Source organism: Lissotriton vulgaris, chromosome 2_1 (genome assembly GCF_964263255.1).
Source record: "Lissotriton vulgaris chromosome 2_1, aLisVul1.2, whole genome shotgun sequence".
In the NCBI taxonomy this organism is placed as follows: Eukaryota; Metazoa; Chordata; class Amphibia; order Caudata; family Salamandridae; genus Lissotriton; species Lissotriton vulgaris.
The window spans coordinates 1,803,745,273-1,803,767,831 of NC_141687.1; the positions used below are offsets into that span (position 1 = coordinate 1,803,745,273).

At 44.4% G+C, this 22,559-nt stretch overlaps 1 protein-coding gene across 2 annotated transcripts in view; it reads right to left on the bottom strand.

The window, feature by feature from the left end:
• Nucleotides 1-22,559, bottom strand: part of CARS1 (cysteinyl-tRNA synthetase 1) — a 395,563-nt gene that overhangs the window by 72,339 nt on the left and 300,665 nt on the right. For both annotated transcript variants that reach the window (XM_086957866.1, XM_086957867.1), the window contains 3 exons: nt 20,667-20,856; nt 10,689-10,757; nt 9,375-9,456 (listed from right to left, as the gene is read on the bottom strand). In XM_086957866.1, coding sequence (XP_086813992.1) covers nt 9,375-9,456; nt 10,689-10,757; nt 20,667-20,856 — 341 coding nt within the window. The remainder of the gene's footprint in view (nt 1-9,374; nt 9,457-10,688; nt 10,758-20,666; nt 20,857-22,559) is intronic.

A 22,559-nucleotide genomic window follows, 5' to 3' on the forward strand; every position in this document is an offset into this window, starting at 1 on the left:
GGCTCAAGGTTGTGTCAATCAGAGCCTTTTACTATTGGAGTCCTGGGGATGAACCCAAAATGGAGGACTACAAACCCTTGTCAAAGTTGAGCAGGCCAAGGCTTACTCGGGGAGGTGATGATGGGTTAGACCTCCATTAACAACTTGATCTGGTAAACAATGCAATGCCCATTGTTCTTTTGACAACAAATTAGCTTACTCAACTCACTCCCAACGAAATACTGAACCTAATGTTTCAGAAAGAACTAATTAAACCAGATAGCACTAGTACCTTTCAATAGCTACTGGGGAGGCAGCCAATGCTGATACTGTAGGACAACCATCTAGGATATTGTCTAGGTCTCTTGAGACTCCCTTGGAGGGAACTATTACCGGGTGGGTCCTGGGAAGTGCTGACCAGGTTGTAGGCCGGTACACATTGGAATATTTACTCCCCCTGTTGGTGGAGATCCTGAGCCCTTACCTCCTCCTAGATTTTCTGGGTATGCCTGGTACCCTTTCTGTTGTCTCAGTAAGTTTTGCAAAGCAGGTTGTGCCTTTGTTATGCTGGCGAGGCATGCTGCTCGAAATGGTATGCACTGCAAAGCTGACTAAGCATAAAGTGTGGTGATCTTGCCCTGGCCCTACCTCGGAATGAGGTGACCGAAAGCAGTGGGAGATAGCCCTTAGAGAGAACAATGGACCATGAAAAGGCAGGGGAAACTCTCTAGCTTCAAAGGTCCCCTCTCGCTCTCTTCTCTTGTCCGCATCGAAAAGTGTGACTCACTACAAAGAATCCCAGAAATGTCTTGGAAGAGCCCTGCAATTCACACCTGCTGTATGGACGCCCTCCAATTCTCTGTCCTACGTATCATTTGGATGTAGCAAATACAGAATGCATCCCAGTGACTATGGCCACATGTATCACATATGATCCACATATGCAGCCACTAAACACCCACAAATGTGAGCACATACCTCTATGTACTAGGTGGACCTGCAAAGGACTCTGCTGCAGAGGACTGGCACAACCATTTTACAAAAAGTAGGAGACCAGTAAAGGACTAGTTACTTACCTTCAGCAACACCCTATCTGATAGAGACTATCGAGCTGCAGATTTCTTACCTTGGGTTGCAGGCAGGGCCGGGAAGTCCACTGTTGGCAAACCCAAGGTGGGCTTTTTCTCTGGATGGTCTGGGGACCATGCTGGCACCATTGGCCCATTTCAAACCAGGCTAGGGGGCACGGTGTAGTAGTGCTTTCCAGTGTTGGGCTTTGGCGGTCCGGAGTCCTCTCCTGTTCTGCGGGGTGCCTTCAGGACGCAGGAGATCAGCTCTGCTACTCTCACCGTTGTTCCTGGGTCTTGGGTGAAGGCTGGAAGCCCTCCTGGGCTTTTGGAGGCGCAGGCAGCTGCAGGACAAGACGTCTTTGCCACAGTTGTCAGGGGACAGTAGACAGGCCAACAGGGCTAGGGCCAAGGCAGTCGCTGGTCCTCTCTTCTTGTAGCTCTTCAATGTCCTTCTTTCATGTTGGCAAGATTGGTTTTCCTAGTGCCAGGGGCTCCCCAAAATACTAGACTTAGGGGTGTTCTGGGAGTGTAGGGTAGAAACTTACCCCTGGGGTAATTCTGCCCCTTTTATGACCACTTCCTATAGGAAGTGGGCATAACCCTGTCCCAGAGTTCATAATACTGCCATCATCTAGATGGCAGACTTTTAAATTTTGTGTCCAGATTAGGTGGCCTAACTTAATGGTTGAACTAGCCTGAAGGTGAACACGCCTCTCGGACTACTAATTTTCCTGCCTGTCCAGAAACCAAATGGCCTAGTGGGGGTGGCACCGCCTCGGAGCGAAGCCTGGTTTGCATACCAAAGGTGGTAGGCTCTTACCCTCTATGAGAGTAGGCTTTGTTCTGGATTTCCTGAGAGTGTGGGCCCTTACCATTGGGGGTCAGAAACTAGTCTCTGTTGGTAGGCTGGTCAGAACCAGTCAGTCAGCGCACTAGTAGTTGGTAGGTTTTTCAGGGGGTACTTCTAAGGTGCCCACTGTGTGCATGTATTAATAAATCAATCGCTGGAATCAGTGTGGGTTTATTAATAGAAAAAGTTTGATACCAAACACCTTTAGTTTCAGTGAACCCATGATGTAGCTGGGGAACTCGTTTTTTCACCAGTGTCCAGCACATGTACTTAAAATGACTTCCCTGGTCACTTGCGCAGGTAGTAATTGAACTATCCAGCACAAGGACATATCTGCTCATGTAGGTATGTCCACACATGTAGTGTAGTGCACCCTGAATTAGGCCTGTAAGGCCAAAGGTATTGCCTATTGGTGGAACAATTGTACAGTTTTTGGGAAAGAGATCTGGACAGCAGGAACCCAGTGCACTTGCTGTCAAAATTTCATTGAATACCAGGCAAAAAGGGAAACTTTCCTACAAGCATCTATTGACTCCACGTGGCGGTGGCGTTTGCGCCGGAGATGATATGCGCTGTGCCCATATAGGCGTCACCCTGGGCTGAAGTCTGTTACTTTTTGCACTTTTCCACACCAGAAACGTGGACACGAAGAACTGGTGGGGAAACCTAGGGCCCTAAAAGGGGAAAGCCCTGTCCCTAGAAATCTCTTTGCAGAGTGGGAAGGAAGAGTAGGACGATAAGGAATTTGCGGCGAGATAGAGCCTCTCCCAGAAAAGGCGTTACCAAAGGTAAGCAGCTACTAGCCACATATTCCTTACCTTAGAATTGATACCAAAGCAAAACCTCCTTGGAGGTGGGTCTGCGAAACAATTACATACCAAAAAGTTCTGCAGGACCGAACGGGCAGAGTGCTCATCCCGACGGACCTGACTGTCCAAGCAGTAGTGTTTGGTGAAAGTGTGCAAGGACACCTGCCTGACAGATGTCCAGGAACGGAACACTGCGTTCTAACGTAATGGTCGTAGCTTTGGCTCTGGTGGAATGAGCACGCAAACCCTCAGGGGAGTTGCTTCTTGGCCAATCCATAGCAGATTTTAATGCAGAGCACAATCCATTTGGAGATGGTCTGCTTCAGCACAGCCTCTCCCTTCTTTGCCCTCACATACCCCACAAAGAGTTGGTCATCCACCTGGAACTCATCGTGCAATCAGTGCAGAACGACAGTGCTCTTTTGGGTCCAGATGATGAAGTTGCTCCTCTTCCTTAGAGAGATATGGCAGAGAGGAAAAAGTAGGCAGAGTGATGGACTGGCCTACATGGAAGGGAGTGACTACTTTCGGCAGAAAGGAAGCTCTAGTTCATAGGATCAGCTTTTCTGGGGAGATGTTGAGGTATGGAGGAGTGGATGACAAAGCCTAAAGCTCACTGACCTTCTGGACAGATTTTATTGTCACAAGGGAAGCTGTCTTAGTGATAAGGAGCCAGAGAGGACAGTTGTGAAAAGGGAGCACACATCAGGAACCGTCAGGAAAAGATTAAGGTCCCACTGAGGCATGGTAAAGAGAGAAGGTGGAAACATATGTTGTACACCTTGCAAGAACCTATGTACAATCGGAGATTTGAAGAGGGATTGCTGGTCAGGCAATCACAGAAAGGGCAAAATAACAGAAAGATAAACCTTTAATTTGCCCAGAGCAGAGCCCTGCTGGGCAAGGGAAAGAATAAAGCGAAAAAGCTGAGAAAGAGGAGCAGAAAGGGGGGTCAAACCTGCTTGTCTGCACACCATTCCACAAACTTGCATCAGCGGTAGGCATTTGCTATTTTGGTGGAGGAACGCCTGGGTGCCAGTAAAAAATTGGTAGGAATGACATCTGTCACTACAGTCAGATCTGGTTGGGGCATGGAGAGGGGCTTGCTGCTGAAACAATCGCGGTTCATTAACCACCACTGCAGATCTTGTGCAGTCCCCTTCGAGACCTGGACATTGTCAGAGAGATTTCCCTGATGCTGCGTCCACCGGAACTTCATGTCCCACTGTACGGTCCACATATGCCAAAGGCCATGAGTCGCAAGCAAAATTCAGGAGGCAATGAAGCCCAGCAACCTCATTCAGTCGCGCTAAAATCCAGAATAGAGCCTGAAAGATCGATATCAGAGTCTGAATATCCTGGACTCACCATTTAAGAGGATAGGCCCGAAACTGCACTATGTCTAGAACAACTCCTATGAAAGTGAGCGTCTGAGAGGGAGTCATGTGTGACCTCAGTACATTGATAGTGAACCAAAGTGAATATAGGAGATCTGCCATAGTCTGAAGATGGGAGGCGACAGCTTATGGCGAGCCTGCCTTCAACAACCAGTCATCAAGATAGGGTTAGACTGGTTACCGCAAAGGTGTTGGACTGGCTCGACCGCTGGCTCCACACTGTAAAGTTTACTCGCCATGGTTGCTGGGCAGATACAGACGCGGCTGGAAGCCTCTTCCGTGGCAACAAAAGGCAGATTGGGGGTGACGAAGGACCATGGAAAGGCCCAAGGACCTGTCCGTAGATCTGCTGTTCTCAAAGTGTTCCAGCGCTGAAAACCGCCTTGTCCCCAAAGAGACGGGAGCCATCAAAGGACATGTTCATAACTTACGCTTGGACATCCCCAGTAAAGACACACCTCCTCAACCAGGTGTAGCGCAGTAAGGCCACTGCTGACAAAACCACTCTCTGCCCAGTGAATTGGTGGTGTCCAGTCCACATCTGATCATGAACTTAGCGATGTCTCTTCCGTCGGCAACCACCTGGGAGAATACGGCTCGGTCTCCACCAGGACAGTTGGCAGCACCTGCGCAACCATATCCACAGAGTGTGGGAATAGGGGCCTAAAAGGTATGCAGTGTTCATGAACCACAATGCTAGGTGGAAGAACACATCTTCTTGCCTAAGGTATCCAGCCTCTTGGTTTCGCGATCCGGTGGTGCAGTTGGAAATGAGCCACGGTTTGCACAGGAAGTAGAGACTTGGGCAAAAAGAACAATTGATCGACAGAATACAGAACAATGTCATACATTCACCCCAGTTCAGAGATCTGGGCCTAAATCCACGTTTTTTTGCTCACCATGCCATTCTAGTTTGAACCCAGCCATATGCAAATCAGTCTTGACCCTGCACCCAATGGGAACAGTCCAGCCCGAACTGCCAGGCCAGGTTCTCCTTGGACTGGAAACAAGCATACTAGGACTGGTTTGAGGCTTTCAGGCCTTATCAGCCAGGATAGCTTGACTCCAGTGGCATGGAGAGTACGGAACCCATGTCTGGGCATACCCGTCCCACTCGGGTGACAAATGCAAAAAGAACAATTGATGGACAGAATGCAGAACAATGTCATAGATTCACCCCAGTACAGAGATATGGGCCTAAATCCATTGTTTTTTTGCTCACCATGCCATTCCAGTTTGGACCCAGCCATATGCAAATCAGTCTTGACCCTGCGTGGGTGCCTTGCTCACTTTGCCACTGGATTCAAGCTAGCCTGGCTGATGAGGGCTGTTAGCCCGAAACCGGTCCCGGGAAGACATGGCTTGGCAGTTCGGGCTGGACTGTTCCCATGAGGCACAGAGTCAAGACTGATTTGCATGTATGCGGTGTCTGAACTGGGGTAGCAAAGTTAGCTAAAGAATGATGATTAATTCAACCCAGATCTGTGACTAGGGTGAGTTTTTGAAAGGTTTCAGCACTCCGTCCATAATCTCCTTGTGTTTGCTTTGTTCACCCTAAGTTGGCAGGGTATGCCCAGACGTGGGTCCCTGTCTCACTTTGCCACTGGATTCGAGCTAGCCTGGCTGATGAGGGCTGTTAGCCCGAAACCGGTCCCAGGATGATTGTTTCCGGTCCAGGGAAGACATGGCTTGGCAGTTCGGGCTGGACTGTTCTCATGAGGCACAGTGTCAAGACTGATTTGCTCATAGCTGTGTCTGAACTGGGGTGGCAAGGTGAGCTAAAGAATGGTGATGGATTCAACCCAGATCTGTGACTGGGGGTGAGTGTTTGAAAAGTTTCAGCACTCCGTCCATGATCTCCTTGTGTTTGCTAAGTATAGACTTGGACCACCAAGCTCGTCTGGGTAGGGTGTTAAGTGAGGAAGATGGGTTTCCCCTGGAGTAGGGAGATGGCGGCAGCAATAGTCCTGTTGACAGGAACCTCTGCGTTGAGCTTAGACCAAGTCCCAAGCAGCATGTCAGTAAGAGCTTCATTAAACAGGAGAATCGTTTTAGAAGGGGAAACTTCCGGTTGAAGCACTTCTGTCAAGTCCTTGATCCTGACTGCCACCGAGGGCAAGCTAAGATCAAAGACAACTGCTGTCGTCCTCACCACCTTTGCAAATGATGCTCCCTCCTCCGTAGCCATTGTAGGGGTAGACAGCATGCCAGTATCTGGAGAGGTATCCAAATCCTCACATCAGTCCATGATAGGGTTATACCTCTGGTGTTCTTCATGGCCCAGCAACACCTCCCACTCCTCCCAGAGTCTAGGCTTGGAAGACACGGCTCCGGAGTCGGTGTCGGTGAATGTCGAAGTGGCACAACCGGTGCCGGTCTGGATACAACTGTGAATCCAAGGGGCCCGACTAGCGCCGGAGTTGCCGGCATGGATCCAGTAGTGGCCCCATCCACGGCGCCCGGAGGCACACCAGAGGGAACGGGCCACCCAAATATCAATTGGGCGGGGTCATTCTGGATGCCGGAAACTCAAGAGAGGCGCTCAAACGGGCCAGGCAATGGCTTAACTGCGGAGCCAGGCGTTGAATGTCATCGTTCCCTAGTTTCGTTGGATGACGGCAAAGGAGAAGTCGAAGACCTCTTCGACTTCTTCTTCTTCTTCTTGCGGGACTTACTGCACCAACGACTGAAAGTGCGACGAGGATCTCTGACTTCACGACTGCTCCCAGGACCTTCCACTTGACCGGGACCTGGATCGTTGTGGCGTTGCACGTCGAGATGCCAGCAGCTTGAGGGATTGCTCCCTCAAGGCCTTCAGATTCATAGTGAGTCAATCTGAGCACTCCTTCGGATCGTGGTCAATCTCAAGGCACCAAAGACATACAAGATGCAGGTTCGTCACTGACATTGAGCAGTGGCAGGCACCACAAGGCTTGAAGCAGCTTTCCGAGAGGACATCCCCGCCACATCAGGAGGAAAACCTCAAAAAGACTCAACAAATAATTGAAAAAAGTAGGTAAAGAATTGACTAAGGGGTAACGCCTATTGGATCTCTGCTGTCACGGAAAGAGAACTGACATCAGTGAGCCTTGATAAGCCCCGTGCATCTTACTTCCAGCACAGATTACGCCAATAATGCCATGCAGAGCAGATCCAAGCCACCTACTGGCCATAGGAATACTACTCATGAAAATTGTATAGATCTTGTCTGACACCTAGGGAGAATTCCATTCGAATCTGTGTCTAGAAGTCTCTATCAGATAAGGCCTGACACATGTTGTGCCCTTCCGAATCAACCCATTGGAGTACACTTTTAAACCCCCGCAGGAAGTCAGGGGAGGCACTTAAGAGACTCACAGGGTGTCAGGCAAAGGCCAACAGGCGGGTCCAGTCCAGGCCTAGTTGCCACTACTCGGCTGGGTACATCCAGGTGAAGACCTCTTGCAGGTTGTTGTCTCCCTTAAGGCTCACAGGTCAGCCAACTAACCCTTGAAGTCCACTTTTTTGTCTAAGGTAGAAGAGAGAGCAGATCCAGACCTTTAGGGCTTCTCTCAGGTCACAAACAGCTGGTCCAGTCCTCTTCTGATCTTCCATAGGTCTAGAGAGTGTTCTGAAGAGGGTGCATGGAGATTCCAAAATTATGCCTGGCCCTAGCTTGTGGATGTGGGTGACTCCTGGCCTCTCCCTAACCCACGTATGAAGCAGTTCCTGTTTGCCTTACTGCAAACAGGTGCAAAATGCAATGTGTCAGGGCATGTCCAAGAAGGCTAAAGATTTCCGCCACACTACACTTGGGCTGTGATGACTGGGTGTGTTGTGTGTGGGGAGTGTGCTATGGTAATCCCAGTGTCCACCCACACCTAACACTAAAATTCAGTTTTAGGCAAGCAATGTACTCACAACAAACCCAGAGACAGAAGTCTAGTAGGACAAAAGAAGGATAATTCAGCAACCAGACAGGAGAGCCACATGAATTGTCTTGGCATCCTGTGCTCTCCCTTTTAAGTGTGCCCCAAATGTTACCTGTGGCTGAACAGACATGTTGAGCAATATTTGGCAAGGTGCTGTCAAAAGGAGGCCCACAGCTCCCACTGCGCATATTTAGCTGAGTTCTTCTCTGTCCATTCAGGTAAGCCTATTTTTTGCTCCTGGGAGGTATTTCACACCTATTCAAGCACAGGCGGAGAGCTAGCAGAGGTTTATGCTGATTAGCCTTCTGACAGTTCAGGCAAGGAAAGTACGTTTTCTTTGTTAATTAAAAAAATAAAAATAAAGCACCTCTGAATTGGAATTTTAATAACTGTTAAAATTGTGGTTTAATTATTTTCTAGCTGGTCCCATTCCTGAGATACACTATTAGTATCCATGGGCCTGATTTCGATGGAGGCAGACAGGTTGCTCCATCACAACTGTGATGGATATCCCGTCCGCTGAAATATAAAAGCCATTATAGCCTATGGGATTTATATTTCGGCGGAAAGGATATCCGTCACTGTTGTGTCAGAGTAACCTGTCCGCCAACATCGAAATCAGGCCCTTAATATGTACTCTGGTTTTCTACATAGGTCTACTACAGTGAAAATAGCTTTTAGCATTTCATTCCCCAATGATATAATGTGGGATTATTTCAAAACTGCAACTGCTCAGCTCTTTTAAAACAGTGGAGGTAAAAAAGTATGTTAGTATATTTACTAATTATGTATTGTTAAGTTTGTAAAAACGGTGGCATAAAATAACATCAGAGGAGGAAATAGAGAATCCTGTAACAGAGTCTCAAGCAATACTTCGGTGTCCCTGATATGGAATCAAAATGCCTTTTTTGTATCATAAACATGTCACAACTCAAACAAGGATTTGCAATGCAATAGATCTCGCATTCACATGATTTGGAGCTATTGGCATTGTAAATGGGAAGCCAGCATTTAGCATAAACGCTGCCGCGACCCAATGAAGAGGATGGGCGAGGCTTCAAGTCCCCTTCTGAAATCTCCTCATTAACAATATATCTCGCAGAGCGAGCAAAGCATGCGCACTGCAACGCTAAGCGAGACCTAAAAAGCAATGAAGCTAGGCAATGTTAGATTCAATTGGGTAGGTTAAGCCTTTTGGGAAGAGTGTATGATACAACTGTTACTAAATCCCCAAAAACCTGAGGAATGATTTAAACTCATTATAAATCTTATCACGGACTGGTAATTCTTCACTCAACATGAAATTCTGTTTTAATATTAAATGCGTAGATAAAACAAATATGACACTGATCTCTTACCTTTCTTTTCTCTGGCAATTTTCCTCACTCCTTCCCTAAATTCAGACAACACTTGCAGATATGGCATCACTGTAGATTCAAGCTGATGAAAAAAGAGATTTGCATTCAGCAACAACTGAACCATAGCTAAAATGTACTAACGACAAGACAAACATTATGCGCATGGTGTGTCTGGGAATTCAGAAAGTCATGGCTTAAAACCTTCTGAATACATTATATGCGTAATCTGATAGCAGGTCCTTTTTATGTTTCAATCTGTTTATCTAAGGTGTAATGCAAAATAAGATCATAGCATTGTCACTCTGTATCAGTGCTAACAAATCCAGCAGGATGTTGTACTCTGTACAAGTGCTGTCAATCAGTCACCAAAACTCATCATCTAGTGAAGGGCATCAGAACATAATTGCTCCATGCAGCACTTCTAGCCATTATCAGTCATATGAATACTGATTACAAACTCTGTTACATAACTCAACGTATATAGAGGCTGACTTAATTGCTAGTGCACTGCCAGGAGTCTCTAATTATTAGTATCACCGAAAAAATAAAACACCAACGGTGCATCTCTTACTCCATCAAGCAAAATATTTACGCACAACATCAGACAATTTAGGAAAACATGAGAAAAACTATGCAAATCTTTAAAGGAAGCATGTCGAACTGCACACACTCCTGGATTTCTTTTTGCAGTGTGTCCTTTGTAGAATGTATACTTCTTTTCTACAATGGCATGAAAAACAAGTCTACTGAAAATCTAAAGGTGGGGTCAAGCAGGCTATTCTCTGTCATCAGGAGTTAAAGAGTAAATGATCTAATGTATGCTGTCCCAGACATTTTGGTGAGTTGATGTCTGTGTGGTTCATGTGAGTAATAAATTATTGCAAAGTAACTGTGATAATGTACTTGCAGTAAGAGTATTTACTCTAATAGCGTTATACCACAGAATGCATAAAGATGAAATGCAAGTTAAAATCAAGAAGAGAAGTTGCACACACTTTGCAAACAATAACTTTAGAAATCTTTCATTTGTGAGGATAAAACATTTATGTTTACTGGTATATACTGGCATGGTCAGAGATCAGTCAATGGAGGGAAAATGAAATGCTAAAAATATATATAATTCCAAACTGATTTTAGTGAAAGCACTCACAAGATGTGGAACACTGACTGAAGGATTCAAGGGCTGTTGTACTTGTAATCTGTTCATGCATGACCACTCTATCTCTCTTTATCACACTTTTAAAGACATCCTTTGATGACATCCTATCAAGACAATATTTAGAGAATTGAATTAATCATTGGTTCACAACTCACATTAACATTCTGTGCATTTCCTCCAATAGGGAATCCAATCAATTCTTCATCTTCCATTGCTCCAAAGATCTGTTCAAAGAAAGGTTTTAACTTCAACAGTGGAAACCAAGTGTTACAATAAGACAGCGAGCGAAAGAAAAGGGGCCCCAAGGCATATTAATAATAAAAAAGTTTGGCTATCTCAGAAGAGATAAAAGCAGAAGCAGAATATCCTGTACAAGCTAAAAAGGCAGTGGTCAGATGCAATTTAATTGACCATAATGGCAATCACAATACGCAAGGCAGTAACATAATCGATTATTAAGACTATATTCTTCAGACCAAATATACAAACATATCTACATCCTCTGATTGCTGCCACTGTGTGGGAAATGGGGGTGACTTGTCTCATCTCTTGTGGTTTTGCCCTTCCGTATGCGCCTTCTGGCAAGGTGCTCCAATTATAATCAACACTACTAGTTCAATAGTCTTGACTTTTACGCCCTAACTGGTTCTATTGCACGATTCTTCTGATATGTCTAATTTGACCCATCACTTGAAGAGATGGAATATGACAGATCTATTGCAGTTGCTAAAATATGCATCCTAATACTATGGAGACACATTTCCCCCTCAACGCATGAGCATTGGCTGCATAACATGGCAACCACAACAATGCATGAATGTATAATGTACAGAGTGCTAGATCATCAACATGTCTTTAATGCTATGTAGTCCTTATTTCATTCTGACTCGTCCGGATGGTGTGTCTATACATGCCATCTGAATATTATACTTATTTGAGAGTGTATGTAACGTCTTGTAGGTTCGGGAATTCTTAGTTTTAGTTGTGGTCACCTATTTGTATTCACAATATGCATACTGTTGGCTATGGTGGGACTGGAAAGCCACTATTTTTGTCCTCTTTACAATGGTACTGACATTTGCTTGGGCATAAGCTGTTTAGCTGAAGTTACATTGGAAACCTAAGTTATTCAATGCTTCTAGAGGATACAGTAAAACATGCTGTATACTTATCTGGTTAAAGGGAAGGACAGTAGGTCCCTAATCTTCAGTTAAAGTTATATTTAATTAAGAACAATGCCCTAGAGAAGATGTGCAAAAATAATGTCTTCCTGTATGGCATTAAAACGTGTGGATCATTCACATATCTGAAGAAATAGTCCACATTAATTTTGAATAATTACAGACTAAGGGAAAGTCAAAAACTGGGCATTACAGTACGGTTACGTACACTTCTCCCTCCCTCTCACAGACAATAAAAAGAAAAACCAGCGGGTAAATTAACAAATAATTATGCATATCCAACACACTCCTGCAATTATTATTGGTCAAGAATGTGTAAATCTGATTTATACACGGGTATATATATATATATGTATGCGTATGTGTTTGTGTGTAAATATATATATATATATATATATATATATATATATTATATAGCATACTCTGTAATATAAGATCCCTCCCGAAGCACCACTCGGAGGTTTGGGACCTAATCCATTCGACCCGCCCTGATTATTGCTTCTGTACGGAGACCTGGCTCAAGCCCCATCTGGTCCCCGCTATCACCTTGGGGATCCCTTCGGGGTACAAGATTCTTAGGCTCGACCGCCCAGTTAAAACCGGCGGCGGGGTTGCTGTAATTTACAAAGACACCCTCACGGTCACCTTTCTCGACCAATGCTGTACCAAGGACATTGAGGTCCTGGTTTTCAAAATTGGTTCCTCTTCACAAGCTTGCTGGAAGGGAGCACTGGTGTACCGTCCCCCTGGCCCCTGTGCCGAGGCATCTAACCTCCTCCTGGAGACACTAGCTCCTCATATCAGCATAGGTACCAATGTTGTACTCCTTGGAGACTTCAATGTCCACAGTGAACTGTCTGACAATGCAGAAGCGCGTAACCTGCTGGCTGATTTATCTGCCCTGGGCTTTAAACAGTGCAACAGAGGTCCGACCCATCGGGCTGGTCACACCCTCGACCTAATTCTGTCCAACTCGCACTCCTTGACTTGTTACCCTCCAATCCAGGTGGAATGGACCGACCACTTTGTCATCAACTTCTCCCTCCCTACCCTTATCAAAGAACGTTCCCAACCTGCCTCCCTCCCGTTATGGCGCAGGCAGTGGTACAAGGTGTCCGCTGACACTTTTAAAACTACTTTCGCACCCCCTGACTTTCTCCCCTCTGACTCCACCAGTTCGGCCCTGTCTAAATACAATGATGCCTTGATCACGGCGGTCAACCTAATTGCCCCTTTAAGACGCTGCAACCGGCGCTCGGACCGCAGGCAGGAACCATGGTACACGGACCTACTGCGTGCGGAGAAAAAGGTCTGCAGGAAGATGGAGAAATCCTGGAGAAGCTCACGCAGTACGGCCGATAAAGATCGCTATAGCTCCGCCATGAGACTCTATCATAAAAACATCAGAGCTGCCCGTAAATCCCACATTGTCTCCCAATTGTCTGAGGCTGGCAATGATTCAAAGCTACTGTACCAGGTCCTCAGCACATTTACCAAGCCCGTCGCCTGTGACAGTCCGGAAATGCTGACCCAAAAACTGTGTGAAGATACTGCTGGGTTCTTTGCCGATAAAATCGATTCTATTTATCGAAACATCTCCCTAGCAAGCCCACCTATTGAGGAAATGGTCCCTTCCTCTAGCCTCCAGCCCGGAACAATCAGCGCTGTTTCTGTTACGCTGTCCTCCATTCCCGAGATTAGCTTAGAACAAGTCAACTCCCTAATTGGGACTATTAAATCAGGCAGCCCAGCGGACCCTGTACCTGCCCGTATCATGCACCTCATTGGGAGTGTCCTCAGTCCCTCCATTCAGATGGTGATCAACCGCTCCCTCTCTGAGGGACGGGTCCCCCGGGAGTTGAAAGAGGCCATGGTCAAGCCCATTAGGAAAAATACCTCCACCCCCTGGTCAGACATGACAAATCTGAGGCCAATTTCCCTCTTGCCGTTCATCAGCAAATTGATGGAGAAGCATGTGAATCACCACCTTTCCAGCTTCATTGAGCAAACCGGCAGTCTGGACCACTCTCAGTCAGGGTTCAGGCCTAGGTATAGCACCGAAACGGCTCTTCTTTCCGTCACAGATGCTATACGCTTGTCCCTGGACAGAGGAATGTCAGTGGTGTTGGTGCTGTTGGACTTGTCCGCAGCATTCGACACCATATCCCACGCCATCCTCCTTACCAGATTAAAGGAGATTGGTATTGATAGATCTGCCTTGGCGTGGTTTACCAGCTTTCTCTCCGAGCGTACCCAGAAGGTGAATATGGGCTCTTTCAGCTCCCCCTCGGCCAGCATCACCAAAGGAGTCCCGCAGGGCTCCTGTCTTAGCCCTACGTTGTTTAACGTATATGTCTCCCCTCTGGCTAATATTATGAGGTCCTTCGGGTTTATGCCCATCTCTTACGCTGACGACACGCAGCTGCTGTTCACTTTTAAAAAATTCACCCCGGAGATAAGACAATCCTTCTCCAACGGCATGACTGCGACCGCCAGCTGGATGGCCACGAACTTTCTCCAGTGCAATGTGGGAAAGTCTGAGGTCATGTTATTCGGAGAGGCAAAAATCCTGTGGACCCCTTACTGGTGGCCCTCCAGTCTGGGTCAGGCCCCTTCCCCTAAACAGGTGGTGAAAAACCTGGGGGTTCGTCTAGACCACGACCTCACCCTTGCCCATCATGCCAGCACCACGGTGGGATCTTGCTTCCACATTATAAGCCTCCTTCGGAAGGTGTTCCCCCTTCTACCAGACAACACAAGAAAGACCTTGGTCCAGGCCCTCGTTCTGAGCCGCTTGGACTACTGTAATGGCCTTCTCTTGGGAGCTAACGAAGGAGTGCTTAATAAACTTCAGGTGGTTCAGAACACCGCGGCCCGCCTGGTGACCAATGCCCCCCCTAGAACTCCATCTTTGCCCCTTCTCAAGGCCCTCCACTGGCTTCCCATCCGTAAACGGGTGGAATTCAAGATTTGCTGTGTGGTACACAAGAGTCTCTACAATCTCGGCCCACACTATTTGGCCGAGAAATTTGTATACCACCGCCCCTGCCGCAATCTCAGGTCCAGCAACCAACTATTACTCCAGGTTCCTAGACATCATAAGACCAGACAGGGAGGTCGTGCCCTTTCCATTTTGGGCCCGCGCCTATGGAACAATCTCCCCCTTTCCCTTAGAGAGTGCCCTAGCCATCTAGCTTTGAGGAAACTCCTAAAGACAACTCTATTCTAGTTGGAGCGCTGTCCGTCCTGTTCTTCACAGCACCGCGCGGAGATACACCTTCGGGTGTGATGCCGGCGCGTTACAAGCCCATAAATAAAATAAATAAAATAAATAAATATATATTCAGATCAGATTTTGTGATGAAACAATACTGATCCCAAAAATGTTACAAAAAATTGTAGGATCCCATAAGACAAGATATGGTACAAGTGTGATCAATAAGAAAAATAAATTAAATATCGATGGTGATGTTCAAAGAAATGCTCTTGCATCTGTAGTAGAAAGTAAATATTGAATGTATGGTCAATTGGGAGTAGTTTAGCATTCCTATTGTTTTTCTGTATTGAATATGTGATTCTCTCATTGTACCATGAATCTACATTTGGCAGATTGCTGTATACACGCATGCTTCTCTAGTACAGATGACCAAATTGCTGCTCAGGTCCGAGGGTCTAATTACAATTTGGTCAACATTCAGAAGAGAGGAAATGACAATGCTTGATAAACACAATCCATATCCACTGTTTCTTCACATTAGACCACCAAGCATGAGAAATACATCTATTGGAGTAGTTCTTAACCTCTGGTCCAGGAACTTCTGCATTACACAATGCCTACTCAGGGGGTCCGGGACTGTATACAAATTTAAATAAATTTAAGATTATTTTTATAATTGTTTATTATTGCGAATACATGAGTACATGAAGAACAAGCAAGCAAAAGGCGAGGCAAATATAATAATGTGAAGTAGAATAAGAGATCACAAATTAGCAGAGCAAAAAATAAAATGAACCTATCAGGGTACAAATCATAGGACAAACACATTAATACAAAGAGAATCAAAGGGATTTACACATCCACATCCAATTGGGACATAACTACACCCCAGATTTGCTCCCCTAATTTTCTTTTCCGGCTGCCTTTCAGAGCATATAGACTGTACTCTATATTAAACATAGCAAAAAACCTCGCCCGCCATGCATCAAATGATGGAGCATCTTTTTGCAGCCAGCAGGAGGCTATACAAAGCCTGACCACAGCTTTAGCTACAAAGATCAGATGGACAGCATTGTTGGGTATAGAATCCACTCGTACACCCATCTCTACCCCCAGTAAAATCTGCATAGATGACAACTGTATGGGTGCTCCCAAGATCAAGGTTAAAAACTTGCCCACTTGCTCAAATAAGCTCCTCAACTGCCCGCATGAAAAGCAGATAAGTACCACATCAGCAGCTGGGGCCCCACAGCGAAAGCATTTTCCCTCCTGATCCCCACCCCATTTTGATATTTTATCAGGTGTCAGGTACAAATAGAAAATGGTCTAGTAATGTTGAGCAGCTAAGTTCGCAGACATAAATAGTCGTTCAGCTAATTCAATGGTAGTCTCAAGTAGTATGCCTTGACATCCTAATCTATTCTCCCATTTACAAGTGTGAGCTTCCAGATCATTAGGCATTATATCAAGCATGAGATTATAGAGCATACCTATCCGTGAAGCTTTCTTATTTGCTTCAATAAGGGGGTTAGGTTGTATATTCAAGCGGGCTTTCAACAGACAGTCCCTAATTTGCAAATATTTTAAAAAATCCGATCGAGGAAGCTGATATTGCTCCCTAAGCGGATCGAACGATTTTACCCATCTTCCATATATAAATCACCAACACAAATACCTTTAGCCCGCCAATTATGCACAACCCGATCCCAGAATACACTGGGAAAAAAGATCAGAGCTATCAATGGAGTATACCAAGAAACTTTTTTTACCATATATATTTCAAATTCAGAAACAGACCTTTTTTGACTTCAGTGCCTAAGAGCACATAGTATATAGAGGGCAGTTCGGCTATGTCTGACGGCCCTACCCTAGTGAGCAATATATTCATGTGTTGAAACATGCAAGCATAATAATACAAAGTAAAATCTGGGACAGCCCACCCACCTACGGCCCTAGGTAAGATCATATACCGCTTTGCTCTGCAAGCTTTTCCACGTGCCCATATGAATCTCATACACAGAGACTGGAGTTGTGCAAGATTAGCACGAGGTATCTCCAGGGGCACGCATCTGAAAAACTATAATATTTTTGGTAAGAACATCATTTTTAGAACATTACATCTACCTACCAACAATAGATGTAAACATTCACATTGCTCTAATTGATTTCGAATCCCAGTCATCAGCTTACCCCAGTTAGACTCTACAAGTGCGGACGCTGAAGCCCTTATCCGCACCCCCAGATACGTCACCTCTTGTAATACCCTTTGGTCCGTATAAGAGCCAAAATTGACACATAAAATTTGTGTTTTGGCGGTGTTTAATTTATAGTCCGATACTGCCCGGTATTCAGCCGCCAGATGCTCAATCTCCAGCATTGCTGCTGCTGGTTTAGGGGAGACCACTGCTACATCATCAGCATATGCGAAGACGCGGTACTCTTGTTGTTGTATTATTACTGATTGTATCCGAGGATTATTTTTGATCATCTTTAGAAATGGGTCAATGTATAATGAAAATAAGAGTGGGGAGCAGGGACATCCCTGTCTTGTTCCCCGCCGTATAGACACTGATTCTGACTGGAGCCCCATGGTGCGAATCCTGGCTACTGGTGATTAACGTCTGCAAGGCTATGATGAACTGTGGCCCAAACCCACATCACGACCCATAAAATGCTCCAGGAAACTTGATCAAAAGCCTTCTCGGCATCTAATAATATAAGGCTGAGGGCTTTGCCAGTACTATTAGCATGATCTAATAGTTGACGTGGTCTGTTGTTCCACGATTGGGAATAAATCCATGCTGTCGTATTGACACCAATGGAGAGATCACTGCCGCCAGCCTAGTCGCCAGAATTTTTGAGTACATTTTACTGTCCGCGTTTAACAGAGATATAGGGCGGTATGATGCCGCCCAATCCGCAGGTTTATCCTGTTTTTTTTAAGCACAACAATACTGGCCTCATGCCATGACTTAGGATAAGCACCAGTCTGAGCCCTCCTAAATACAACTAACATGTCCTCCTTTAAGACATTAAAAAAACTTTTATGGATCTCCAGCAGGAGTTTATCAGGCCCCACTGCCTTACCAGCAGCTAACCCTTTTATAGCCTGCTCGAGTTCAGAAATCGTAATAGGAGCTGCTGCTTCCTCCCCAAGATCGTGCTTACAATACTGCTGAAACAGTATTGCAGCTTTTTGACTATCATAATATTCGCCTGCATATAGTGTTTCATAAAACTGCTTAAATACATTCAGTATTTCAGTCTCGCTCTCTACCAATCGCCCACTGGAGTCAACAAGAGAATTAATTCTTTGGGCAGTTTCCTTAGATCTAAGATCTAAGTTTTTGGGCCAGGCACCTACCACTTGCCTCTCTATACTCGTAATTCAACTGCCGCTTGATAGTGTATGTTTTAGCTGCCTCTTGGCTCCATTGGAGATTTATATTTGCCTTACAGCGGGCCACTTCCGTTGTTAAATCTCCAATGTCAATGCCTGCATGTATACCCTACACCAGCATCTCTTCAGCCACTATGAGACCCTGATATAGTTCCTGTAATTTTAGCCCCAACTGTTTTTGTTTATACAGCCCAAAACTAAAAACCTCCTCCCTGAAAGCGGCTTTAACCCCTTCCATGCGGCCGCGATACCCCTGGTGTGCTGTAAACAGCACGAACAGGGGCGGGCCGTGACGAACCCCAGCCGTCATCAGCACACGAGCACCGTAGTGCATGACGGCTGGGGTTCGTCATCAGCATGGAAGGGGTTAAACGCATCCCATACATAACCCATCTCAGTACTCTCCCTACTGTTCCTAAAAAATTCAGTAATCCAATCCTTCATATAGGCGTAGCATTTTGGGTCAAACAACAATTTACGATCGAAAGAGAAACCCCTGGGCTTGCTAGCTACCCCAATGCCAGCTATAATTAAAACAACCGGACCAAGGTCCGATGTGACCCTTGGGTAGACCTGAATACATGCATCAATCAGCAGATGTTGCGGGACAAAAAAATAATCTAACCTCACCAGCTTCTGGTGAGGAGAGGAAAAGAAAGTGTATCCAGGATCACTACCCCTAAGTGAGGTCCATGAGTCTACCAACCCATGTACAGATATAAGTGAATGAAGTGACTTGAACACTTTTGGTTTCCTGCCAATATACTTGTAACTTACATTGCCCAATGAATTTGGTTGTAGATTAATATTTAGGTCGCCACATATGATTATATGAGTGGCTCAGGCCACTAGCTCCACATTAAGAAAGTCTAAAATTGCAGCCTCGTCAAAGTTAGAGACAGATATAGAGAATAACGTAAATTTTGACGACCCTACAACACACTCAGCTATTGCCCACCTGCCAAATCCGTCCGTCAATATCCGGCCTGTAATCCCAATATGTTTTTTTTACCAAAATTGCAACGCCACGAGATGTGCAAGCTTGTTTTATACATGCCACTACATTATAGTCCAACTCAGTTAGCAGTTTTCGCTTAGGCCATACTATATGCGTCTCCTGCAAACAAATAACGTCACAGCGAAGCATCCGAAGCTCCCTTGCAACCCGCTGTCTGGAGAGCGGTTAAGGGTATCAGATTGTGATATTCGAGTCAAACAATTTACACAGTTCTTTAACTATTCATAGATGTTCGATTCGGTCATATGACATTTGCATTTTATTTTGTAAAGTTCATTATAATTTGTGCATATTGTTAGCACAAGCTGGTCACAGGTACCACATTTTTAATGAATGTTTGTTAGCTCACTGTTGTCCTAATTCAATGACAGGTTGAGCCCACAGATGCCTTCATGCAAACAAGCACTAAAGACGCTTTGTGATGCTATTGTAATCTCATCAATTATTTACTTCAAGTAGAATTTGGAAAGGTAAACATCCTGGACATAGAATAGTGTTCAGGAAATATTGACATGGATGAGAATAATATGTGTTTGTTTCAGTTCTAAATATTGTGAGTCAATGTTATAATTGAAAAAAAATATGTCCAAGCTTTCGTATACTGTGAAAAGATACACATGCTCAACGAAAAAAATATTTAGTTAATATCCGCAATTGTAAGTGACATGAAAGGAACTATGCAAGCAACAAATTATAAAAAATGTTGTCTACAGAAATAAACCTGGAAGTGGATGAAACACTTGGGCTATGGCGGTCATTATTACTGTGTAAGTAGACGCATCTTTCTCTACGGGAAATCAGGTTAGATCTTGTTTTTCTTGGAAAGGACAGGTGTTGTGTCCCTGCAGGCCATAACAAAAAATAACTTCCCACTCCCTAATGGCCTCCAGGTACATCAGGAAGCTGGAGTTTCATGCCCTGAGTCATGGTTGGAGCCAACACGCCGCATACAGCGGTTATGTGGATCTGATAGGGACAACAATTATGACGTAGCTTGAAACCTGCAGGGAGACGTTCGACATAGTTGCATATATTAAATGCTGATATCATTATCATCGTGTCTAGAGGGCGTATTTGTAAATAAAGCAGCTGTAGAGCTTTCGCTGGGGAATGGGGTTTTCCAAAACACTCTGGTTCCTAGGCTTAAGGTAAGGAACATGCAAGATGATTCAAACAGAATTTTGTGTCCATTTCACTGTGTTTGAAAAAATATTATGAAATTCCCTTTGGCTATCATCACAATGTACAAGATGCAAACCCAACTATGAATCAATGGCAATTTTTAAGAACTTGCCTGTTAATTACTTTACTACTTACCTTAAACATCTGAGTGATATAAGAGCTTATCGTTTTTAGCAGCATTCTACTGGGCATTTGCCTCGTCGTTTTCTTATTTGCAATATAAGAATTACACTGACTAACAAGAGATCGCATTTCTTCCATGACAGTGCGAGTATCAATATTATCACACAGTGCTTCGTGTATCGCAGCTTTCTTGTCATAAAAGCTATGGGAAAAAAAAATGGTTAACATTTATAAGAGAGTTTTCATTTCATTTTCGTATTTTAAGACTATAATCAAAATAAAATCACATGTATTAAGACATTTCAGCAATTAAGATTACATTAAAAATTCCCATGGTAAAATCAGTATGACAGCCAAATTAAAAGAAGGGATTGAGCAATAATGTACCAAGTGTGTGCTGAGTAGCTTCAATCTGCCTTGTGAATGCAAGGATGCATACTAAGGTAAGAGCGGGCTGCCAGTAACTGTACAGTGTAGCCAAAACCAAGAATCTTGGTGTAAAAGGGAACATTCTTTGTATTTGGCCTGCTGAAAGTAAAATCACTGTCACCAATGTGAATGGGCTGGAAAGTATTCCCTTACAGCAGCCTTGATTAGGCACATGACTGCAACTCTATTCTCGGAGACCCCTGTGTGCATTAACTATGGCATGGCGAATGAACATTGGATAAATGAATAGACCTGTGACCATGCATCTAGGTGATAAGTCTTCATTATGAATTTGTCTAATATTTAATGTGCACATTTTTTAAACTGAGCACGTGCAATTCCAAATCTGGCAAATTCAAGAGGGAAGCAAAGACCTTCTGTAGAAATCTATAAAGTCTGGCAGACAGCTCTTGTAGTTGTAATTTATTCTTCAAGTTACATCTTGGTAAATTCCAATGTAAGTCTTAATATAAGCCCCACCAATAGCAGCCTACTGGCTGCTCAGCCCATCTTCTCAAACAGCTCCACCTTCAAGTACAAACATCCATAACATTCCAAATGACATCATATAGCTAGAGCATCAGGCAGAGAACCAGGGCCAGGGAGATGCATTACATAAGAAGCAGATTACTACACATCTTCCCCTTTATAATATTTAACAAAATGAAATAGTATACACATATTTAAACAAAGGAAGAGAAGATAAACATTCCAGAAGTAAACGTAAAAGAACACCATAAAAACATGAGCCAAACTCTCCTTATGTAATAATAATAATAATGTAAAAGTAATGCAATAATGAGAAATAGTAATGTACGTAATAAAATAGCCTTCCCTATGTAATAATAATAATAACGATGCAATAGTAATAATGAAAGTAATAAAATAGCCTTCCCTAGTAATAATAATAATAATAACGATACAATAGTAATAATGTAAGTATTAAACAGTAAGACAGCCTTCTCTATGTAATAATAATGATAATAATAATAATGACATAGTAAATGTTGTAATAGTAATGTAAGTAATAAAGTAGTAAAATGGAAGTAGTAAACTTAAACAAATGGCAGGACCAGGGAATACCATATGCCCTCTACTGCACACACTATAATATACCGTCCACTTACCAAGAACACCATCTACTGCATACTATTGCAGGACCAGGGAAATTTACATATCCTCTAATGCACATATTATAATGTTCCGTCTGCATACTTTTGCAGGACCACACACGCATTAATACACAGTAGCCTCCCAATAAGAGAACACATACCTCCTCGTAAAGGGGAATCCACCTCCCTATAAACGACCACACATAGTAACCTCCCAAGGGGGAATCCACCTCCCTATAAACCACCACACATAGTAACCTCCCAAGGGGGAATCCCCCTTCCTATTGCCACACACTTGCATTAATCTCCCAAATAATTGTAAAGGGGGAATCCATCTCCCTATAAACCACACACTCGCAGTAAC